The 11,151-nt window shown below is 24.9% G+C and overlaps 1 protein-coding gene across 1 annotated transcript; it reads left to right on the top strand.

Moving 5' to 3' along the window:
* The first annotated feature begins 3,347 nt into the window (after window positions 1–3,347).
* On the top strand, window positions 3,348–3,698 carry LOC126897995 (uncharacterized). Its single transcript, XM_050671946.1, has one exon. The coding sequence runs from the start codon at window positions 3,348–3,350 to the stop codon at window positions 3,696–3,698; it is 351 nt and encodes a 116-aa protein (XP_050527903.1).
* Window positions 3,699–11,151: the final 7,453 nt, after the last annotated feature.

Raw genomic sequence — 11,151 nt, 5'->3', positions numbered from 1 at the left:
ACATCTTAGTAAAACCAATACCTTCTCAGCTTCGCATCGAAGCGAATAAATTATATGTAAATAAATATAATCTTGCGATAACTTATGTTATAAACTTATGAATAATTGTGTAAGTAAGAAAAAATTGTTTTTAAATATATATTTAAAGTAATTAATACGACATTTAAATTAATCTATCTTATTAGGAATACTTAAAAAGTAAATCTTATAAATATTCTATTTTCATAGTATTAATATTAAATTAAAGACTACATCATTCATAAAGTAATGTAATATCTAATTTAATTTTAGAAATTTAATAATTAATAAATTATATATACTTTTGTTGTGTGGTTGACAACATTGTCTTGTTTCAGCCATTACATATCTTAACATATTTTTTTGATATACACTTCGGTTACGTTTTTCTTTGTATTAATGTCATATAGTGCGTAGCTACATAATAAAAATCTATATTATTCATAATATATATGTCTATTAATTAATAAAACCTACACTAAGAACCAAACAACAATAAAACATGGCGCAGTAGATTGTTTTGGCAGTATCTTCACCACCACAGTTAGATATAGGCGATACGGCTATGGTAATAAATAATATTAAATTATTTAAAAAAAGATTAGATCTTTACATAAGAGCCTATTTTATTAAGTGATATTGGTGATGAAGCATATGAGCTACTAGAATCACTAAATTCTACAGGTCATAGTGCAACTTGGGAAAATATATTTAAAGTCATATTGAATTACTATGAACCTAAATTTAATGTGATTATTGAGCAGTTTTCATTTTGTCAAAGAGAACATGAAGATTTTGAATCCTTTGATAAATTTTTAAGAGACATTAAGACTATTGCAAAAAGATGTAAACTTGGAGACCTAGAATACAGTATGGTTAAAATACGTGTTGTCTTGGGAGTACGTGATAAAGGATTACAAGTAAGGTTATTAAGAGCTCCTGACTTAACAGTGGACAAAATAGTAGAGCATTGCAAGTCGGCGGAATTGGCTAAACATCATCTAGCAATACTCAATANTAATTTTCTAAACATCATCTAGCAATACTCAATAATAAAAATGAAGCGGATATTAATGTTACTGAAATTCTCAGTAACACTTATATAAAAAAAGTCAATAATAATATTAATCAAAAGTCAATAAATGAAGATGCAGAATATAATTGTAGAAAATGTGGTAAACGACATGGCCCTCGCAAGTGCTATGCTTTTGGGAAAAGTTGCGTGAAGTGTGGTAAATTGAATCATTTTGCAGTTGGTTGTCTAATGCAGAAGAATAGTTTCAAACAAGTGAATAATATTCAAGAAGATAGGGTCAGCAATAGTAATGAACCTCATTTTAAACTTTTTGAAATTAATACCTTAGAAATTAATAATAAAAATTTAATAAAATATGAATGGGTTGAAAATATTAAAATAAATGATAGTTACACAATTAAGTTTAAACTAGATACTGGGTCAAACATTGATATTATACCGTTATGCATTTATAAAAAAATAAAGTGTAAAAAAAATATTAAGAAACCTTATTTAAAAATTAATGCTTATGGTGGTTTTATAATAAAAAATTTGGGCTATGTTGATTTAAAGTGTACCGTAAATAATAAAAACATAATTAAACATTATTAAACATAATTAGAACAGGGATGCTCTAGTAACATAGTTATAGTTGAAAAAAAAGATAAATCATTAAGAATTTGTCTTGACCCAACTGAGCTGAATAAAGTTATAGTAAGAGATCAATTTTTAATCCCTACATTGGAAGAACTTAGGATCAACTTAAGTGGTAAAAGTTGGTTTACATTATTTGATTTAAAAAGTGGATTTTGGCAAATGGAGTTAGATGAAGCCTCNTGATTTTTGCAAATGGAGTTAGATGAAGCCTCTAGTTTTCTTTGTACATTTAGTACACCCTTTGGTTTTTATCGATTTTTAAGATTGCCTTTTGGTTTGTCTTGTGCACCAGAGAAATTTCAAAAAAGAAACTTAGAATGTTTTGGTGACATTGAAGATGCACTAATTTACTTTGATGATTTGCTCATAGCAACATCAGATGAGCAAAAGCATGATTTAATAGTTGAGAAAGTCTAAAAGAGAGCAAAGGAATTAAATATAAAATTTAATAGTAATAAAATTCATTATAAACAAAGAGAAATTAGATATCTGGGAATGAATTTCAATAATGAAGGCATGAAACCAGATGATGACCGAGTAAGAGCACTGTTAGAGTGAAAGCACCTAAAAATAAAATAGAGTTACAAAGACTGTTAGGAGCATTTAATTACTTGAGAGATTTTATACCTAATGTGTCCACAATTATAACACCATTTAGAGATTTGTTAAGAAAAAACATTAGTTGGTGTTGGACTAATACTCATGATGATGTTGTGAATGAGTTAAAAAAAATTATTTCTAGTCCACAGGTATTGGTCAATTTCGACCAAAGTAAAGAAATTACAGTACAATTTGATAGTTCACAAACTGGTTTAGGTTGTTGCTTACTTCAAGAGAATAGGCCTATAGCATTTTCATCAAGAAGCTTAAATGAAACTGAGTAGAGATATGCACAGATTGAGAAGGAAATGTTAAGTATAGTGTTCATTCATCATTGGTGACAATTTTTAAAAAAAGTTTGGATAAAGTTGTTTCTGTAATATTACAAAAAATGAAAATGAAACTTATGATCTATGATCTTAAGGTTAATTATTTACCTGGCAAACTTATGTTCATTGCAAATTTGCTGTCTAGAGACTATTTTAATGATGTAGACTCAGAGGAAGAGATAGGAGTTATTCATGCAATAGATTATAAAAACATTAATGTTGAAATAATAAGTTTAGAGACAAAAAGTGATATTGAATTAAAAGAAGTGATTAAAATATATAATAAAGGGTGGCCTACTAATAAAAATAATTTGCATGAAAGTATAAGACATTTTTGGAAATTAAAAGATAAAATTGTTGTAGAAAGTGGGATAATTTATTATGATAACAGAATAGTTGTACCTAAAAGTCTGAGAAATAATGTTTTAAAATTAATTCATGAAGGACATAATGGAGTTGTAAAAACGATACTAAGAGCCAAACAATAAGTTTATTAGATTAGTATGGAAAATGAGATTAGACAGTTTGTTAACAAATGTAATGTGTGTGTAAAATTTAGGAATGCTAATATTAAGGAACCACTGATTTCACATGAAACCCCAACATTACCGTTTGAAATAGTAAGCTGTGACATACTAACATTTGGTGGTAGTGACTATTTAGTAATAGCAGATCATTATTTAAAGTGATTAGAAATCAATAGAATACTAAGAAAAACTGCTAATGAAATGGTTAGTCAATTTAAGACTATTATGAGTGTACATGAGTGTCCCAAAATAATAGTATCGGATAACGTACCATTTGGTTCACATGAATTCAGAAAATTTTGTAAAGAATATAACATTGAACTTAGAACATCTAGTCCTAACTATCCTCAGTCGAATGGTTTATTAGAGAGAGCAGTTCAAACAGCTAAACAGTTGTTAAAAAAATCCATAGGTGAAAGAAAGGAATCAAATGATTTATTACTAGAGTATCGATGTACAACAATACCACATATTGGTGTAGCTCCTTGTGAGTTATTGATGAACAAAATTGTGAGCAATGTGTACACACATGTAGCTAATTTGCCTATATAAAATGCCGTGACGATATCAGCTATTATTTATGTTGGAATTATTAAATTTGTTTGCCAACTATATGTAAGCGCTAAAAGTTTTCTTTAGTTACTAGCATATAATTTAATTTATTTATTTATCTTGGATATGTATTTTACTAAGGTACAGTATTATATATTATACTTATTCTTTAGTCACAACAAGAGTGAAATACATATATTTCCCTATGTTAATTTAAATTTTATCGAATCATTAAACTCAAATAATTGTTGAAAAAAATAAATGAAGAGATTATATATTATATTTATTTAATTGGAAAAAACATGGTATTATTTTTTTATGAAAAATCAAAAAACACTTTCCAAAACATACATTTAGTTTTTTTCACAGATATGATGATATCATAATTTTAATATTGTATACATGGTAATTATAATACGTTAATTATTATTATTATAATACAATTTTTTGAAAATCAAATCTTCTAGAAGCTTAAACATAGATACATATTAACCCCAAATAAAATAATAATTTTTGTTGGGTGGGGTGAGTTACTACTTATTGTTTAAAATAATTTTTTCTTTCGGGGTACGAAAGTACCTAAAAAAGATAAAACGGTAAAAAAATGAATCGATCTTTATTTATTAATATGAAAATTATTGTGATTAATTAGCATTTTTTTTACAACAATAACGATAATAGTATCAGAAAAAATCTCATCTCGGGTCAACTAGTTTGGTAATAAATACCTAGAGTAGGGACTACATGCGAGTTCTCTAAACTTAATCTTATACCTTATATGTAATTAGTAAAATTATTTTTATTTTACATTAATGTTAATAATAAGCATATAAAATAAATACACTTTGTTTTCTTTTTATTTCCATTAAATTTTGTAATTAAAAAAAAACCCAGCACAGGGGGGTCGCGGCACAGTGGTGACGTGACATATTTGGATCAAGTATAATGATATCTGACAGTGATTAAAATCACTATCAAAAAAAACGCTACGATGCAAATCTTTAGATAGTGTTTAATTTTAAAATATAGGTGGATTATTCCAAAAGCAACATGATCTGCTAGTTCGTTATTAATATCCTGATTCAGATAAAGTATATCGAATGAAAAAGGGATTATTAAAAAATATTATTTCTCATAAAAAAATTATGTTGATCCATACACTTTTCAATAAGTTATAGCATTATAAAGTTAAAAATAAAAAAATAAAAAATAAAACCCAGCACAGGGCGGTCGCAGCATAGTTGGATCAAGCAATTTTTTAAATTTGTAATTTTTTTGGAGGTTTCTCCCATTTACGGGGAACGAGGGATTTTTTTTCAATTTTTGAGGGCAATGTCTTCGACTAGATACGGTTTGTGATCTTTTGACGTATCATTGAAAGAAATCGGTTCGGTGAGAGCTGAGAAAAAGTGGTAACAGACAAAAAAAAAAAAACATCTTAGTAAAACCAATACATTCTCAGCTTCGCATCGAAGCTAAAAGAATAGCCAGAACATCTGTTAACAAAGTCATAATTGATATTTTATCTAACTACACTTATTATCTATACTAAATAAAAGTTTTAATTCGTCCTAGAACTAGGCTCAACACGAATAGAGAACTTCTTATGTACATTCTTATACAAATTATTTAAAATAGTGATTTTAATTGCTTTTAAATTAAAATCTAAATGAGTTCCCATTTTTTTGGAATTTACAAGTGCAACTAGAATTAATATTTTACACGGTGTTATTATTTTTTCACACTAAAAATATTTTTATATAAGAACACAGATATATCCTACATTTTTTGTAAATTACCATAGCTTCTAGTTATGCCTATTCAACTAAATGTACTAAATTTTTGAAATAAATTTCACTTCACTTTAGACTCTAATCATAACTTATTTGAATTTCACCCACAAAAAAATATTGAATACATAAATTATAATGTACGAGAAATTTAGTGTTTAGATAAAAAAAAAAGTGTGTAGTAATGTAATTGTTATAAAAATTATTTGACTATGGAAATTAAAAAAAATTCTGTTCTTATATTAAAGATACCTCTAAAATTATCACAATTCAATAGCCTTGTAACATAATTGTGAATGTATCAATTTATTTAAGATACATATAACAAATGACTTTTTTATAGCAAATGTTAAAACTCGTACATGCGACATTTCTTTCTGAAAATGTTAGCATAGTACAGCCAGTTTTTTTTTACATTTGCAAATTTATAGCGCGTACTAGTGACATAACTGTCTCGATATATCAAACTATGTACAGCCCGCTATTTTTATATTATAAGATTAAAGTCATCGTTTGTTTTGAAAGTNACTTAATAATATTAAATTATTACTATTATTTATTATTTTTTATAAAATTTCGAATATTTAAAAATATTTTTATAATTAATAACAATTTTTAATAGAATAAATCAAAATCTTTGATAAAGTTAATTTTGCTCATAATTTACACATTTTAAATTTAATACTTAGTAAGTATTAGTTTTAATAATATACTCTAGTAAGATTATACTGTCTTTAAAGTGTAATGTCAGGGAAAAAAATGACACATATACTAATAACTTGATATATATAAAGTTCGATTGCTAATTTTAAATCAATTGTCACCCATGAAATTCATCCACTTCAAAAATGTTCTGTTTACATAGGAATGTTATTAAATAAAAAATAATTGGAATTTTTTAGAAAACGTTTAAAGCATATTTTCGTTATTTTTTTTAAGAACAAAAAAAAAATTAATTTAAATTTCACTAAAATCTATAAGCTATATTGACCTCACAGAAAATGTAGGATACAATGTGGTCTTAAATAAAAATATTTTTTAGAGTGAGAAAATAAAAATAACACTCACTGAAATTTTATTCTACATGTGTCTATAGAAAAGTTCTGGCCAAATGGAAAATCTGTTTAGATTTAAATTTAACAGTGATTAAAACCACTACTGTAAGTCATTCCAATGCAAATTGCAATACTGTTTATAATTTAACGTATATTCCATAAAATATTAAATAATTGCAAATATGATTTATAATTTATAATATGAAGAAGAAGAAAATTATATATTATAAAAATCATTGTAATTTTTTAGCAAAGACAATATTGTAAATTTTGGTTTCTATCATCAAATGTCTATCGCTTTTAGTATCTTTTTTAGTAACATTTTTATCATTAGACAAATATAGAATTAAAAGAAAATGGCTTATACATTTATATTAACTCAAAAATTTAATATTTTATATTTAATAAAAAAATAGTCATGTTAAAAATTCAAATGCCATTTAATATTAAAACAATACTTTATTTAAATTAATTCAAAATAAGTGTTCTCATTTGAAAAGACAATGTTTACGCCCATACAAGGCATAAGGGTTGGACTTAAAAATTATCACATAGCTAATAATTCTAGAGTACAAATATAGAATAATAAAAATACATCTTGGTTAATTATCTCAGCCAAATTTAATAATTAGACATCATTCTAGCCTTAATTTTGATCTAATATTTCTTACAACTTTTCTGAATTTCAATTTAATTAATTTAAGTATTATTGAAAGGTTTATTATAGTAAAAAACCAAATGATAAATTTATTATTATTAAAAGTTTATAGAAAAAAATTATAACTATAGATAATTAAAGAAATATATGTATATAATGAAAGCTAAAAGATGACTCTCAATATTTTTTCCAAGAGAAATAGAATGGCCAACATTAAATCTGAGAGATATATTACCAATTTTATAAAATATATTTGGAAAAAAAAGTTTATGTCCAAACTTCTTTATTCAAGTATTACTAAATTGACAAAAAATTAAAAGAACCTCATTGAATATATATATAATTTTCCAAAGGTTTATTTTTTAATAATAATAATTATTTCTAAAACAATTTAATCATTATCATTTAAAAATATATTTCTAACATTATTATCGACCCTCCCCATAATGTACTATTGTTTGTGTAATTACTACTATTAGTACTAATATGCAAATAAAGTATATAATACAATTAGTGAATTTAACAAATATAATAAATTTTAATTATGATGAATAGTTGTTAAAACATACATGATAAATAAACAGCAATTATTTAAACTTAAAAAAATATATCTTAATAAGGTTTCAAACAAATTTAACTAGTAATTTACATAAATAAAGTGGTATACTTTTTTAATGACCACATTTTTTTCTGGATAATGTTTAATTATTATAAAGTAAATATACCTTGAATAATATCTATATTGATGGTAATTTATTGAAATTTTAGATATTTTAAAATAATATTTTAATAAATGTACTTACGACTGGATTAAGTCTGAATGTTCAACAGCATACAATCTTTATCGTACTCCATTTAATAACTCTTGAAAATTGTATTGGATTATATTAAAAAAAAAGGACATCACCATATATAATTTAATGTACATTTCATGAAACGTTGAAAACTTGCTAGTATAATTATTTAATCCTTATACACAAGAAGAAAGAAAATTGTTTTTATTAAAAAGTATTAAATAACATCAATTTACTAAGAAAATTGCAATGTGTATTAAAAGTAATTTGTTTCCATGGTAATTGTAACTTTGAATAATCAAGAATACTTTACTATTAATTAAAACATTAACGATAGGCCAGTAATTATATTTTAAAAATCATTGATGTTTGATAGCAAAGACAATAATGTAATACTAGTGTCATTAATCTTCTATCACTTTTATTATGTTCTTTAGTCGTTTAATTTTTAAAGGAAAGTTTGAAAAAACATTTGTAAAACAAAATTCACTACACTACTCTTTTAAAAATATATTGAAAATAATAATATAACTATAAAAATATAATATATTGATGTTGCTAAAGATGTGTTTTTTTTTACCATAGAGACGATTCCTATTAATGTAACATTTCCCGTATAGCCAACTTAACAACACTAAATTATAAATATTATTTATTATTTTTAATAAAATTTCGAAGATTTAAAAATATTTTTATATTTAATAACAATTTTTAATCGAATAATTCATAATCTTTGGTAAAGTTAATTTTGCTCATAATTTTACACATTGTAAACATTTGTTTCTATCTTCAAATGTCAATCCCTTTTTCTATTTTTTAGTAACATTTTTATCATTACACATATATAGAATTAAAAGAAAATGGAAAAAGAATATTTAATGTATCGATAGAAACTACTGGTGTATTGTACTGAAACGGGAAAAACTTATGTATAGTCACGTCCCCTAAACATTAATGAATCATAGCTCGCTGATAATTGAATAAAATAAAAAAATTTTTAAACTAAATGGAATTTGATTATATATATATATATATACAGAGTTATTCTTTAAGGATAAGACACTCGTTTACTCAGTAACTATTCAAAATTTTAAATGTTTGTAATGAGAAAAATTATTAAGCTTATAAAACTCTACAATAATATGAAGCTAAATAAATTTTTTTTTTATCTCTTCAGGGATTTTTTTTTTCGATTAATCGTTCGTCCGTTGTAGCTAGTTAAAGTTGAGTGATTTTATACCAAGTTTCTATTATTATTTTACTGTATTAAATACAGAAGTCATTATTTTTATTTGCTGTTGAATAAACTAAATTTTATTGATCAAGTTATGATAGGTAAATTAACCATAAAAATTTACGATGTACTAAATGAGTGATAACAATAACAGACACAAATCGGATTTTCGGTGTATTATTAATAGCAGTCTATAGGTATGTAAGACTAAATCATAAATATCTTAGTTTCCCTTCGCCATAGTATAGTAACTAAATACAATCAAATACTACGATAATGTTATCGTAATCATAATCCTTCTTTACACAAAATAATCTTTTTAATTCTTTTTGACTGATATGAATTAAAAGCTTTAACATAACCATATAAATGCTCGTCTTTTAAAAGATTTTTGTTCGTTATTTAAATATATTAAACATAACCTAAAAAAACTAAACTAGGTACAGTACTTATTTGCCGGCTGTACTACATGCTTGCGTGGTCAAACATTTTTGTATATTAATAATGTTACATTGTTTAATTATCATCTAAATATAGTGTTTTAGTGCAGCATATTAATAAAAAACTGTTTTATTTGTATGTTGTTACAATTAATAAATTATATTTGAAAGTTTATTGAAATAATTAAATTAAAAGAATATCGAATAATAGGTGAGTACAATAGACAATGAAGTAAATTTTATAAATCTGTCTTAATCATTTTATTTTATGAAATAGCTGCAGAAAAAATAAAATTTACCGAAAAATTAAAGAGATTAATTTTTGAAGATATTTACAGTTTTGGATTTGCTGCTGTTGAATGACAAAATTACCGAAAAACTTTATTCTCTATTGAGAAAAATAAGTTTTGCTCTAGTGACATTTTACTTAAAAAGTAAGTAGATATAATGATGTAATATTAGATGTGTAGTATAATTAAGGCCAGATTTAGAAAAACTTCAGGCTCCAAAAACATATATTGATGATCTTTTTTTGGCCATAGATTTTTAATTTATTTTCCAACTATTCCAAAATGAGTATAATATACAGAACAATATTGGTATATTATATTTAACAATTTTGTAAGTAATTATCTAAATTTAACTATTTTGAATACATTCTTTTAAATTGGTTAGCAAAAATTTAACATTATACCCATATTGAAATTAAACAATTTTGTATATAATAAACTTCAATTATCTTTATTATGAAAGTATGTTTAAATACTATATTTAAATTGCTAAATTTAAAATAATGTAATTTTAAAGCTGATTTTAAACTTTTCACTAATTAATTAAAATAATTTTTATCTTAGTTAAATTAGAGTTCTCAAATTGAATAATTGTGTGGATCAGCTACTGAATATTAATACACAATTTAAAAAGATAACTTATGATTGTGTTATGTTTCACTGTAGATAATAAATAAATATTAAGTGTTCAAAAGTTATGTCTGTAGCCGGTAAAGTTACACATAGCTCGAGTTGGCATTACCCCTCTCAATGTAATGACAACAATCGTGTCCGGCACCTACCGGCACCTTGCGAGCACTACGTCGGTGTACGCGATTGAAGTCGTACCGCATCTCTTGAGTCTGATGACTCGTGGCCAGTGAGCTGGCGTGTTTTTAATTTGTTTCATTGTTTTTTTTGGTTGGTATTGGCCTGTTTAGGTGACAACCAACACTTTATATTACCAGTTACGTGCTATTACTCGAGTGCTCAACGGAAATAGAGCAGCGGAGGTTGCACATTCCTAACGCAAAAGGAACAATTACTTTGGGAAGCGTTTTGGCAGTCGATTCAACGTTAATTGCACTATGGATAGCTGATGGCTGGGTGATGTTTCGTTGTTGTTTGTTTTTTTTTACTATTATTATTCTAATGTTAATATATTGATATATTGAATATTTATTAGTTTATATATATATATATATATATATAT

This window comes from Daktulosphaira vitifoliae, unplaced genomic scaffold (assembly GCF_025091365.1).
Source record: "Daktulosphaira vitifoliae isolate Bord-2020 unplaced genomic scaffold, ASM2509136v1 Scaffold_2, whole genome shotgun sequence".
Taxonomy (NCBI): Eukaryota; Metazoa; Arthropoda; class Insecta; order Hemiptera; family Phylloxeridae; genus Daktulosphaira; species Daktulosphaira vitifoliae.
This window is presented reverse-complemented; position numbering and strand designations above follow the sequence as displayed.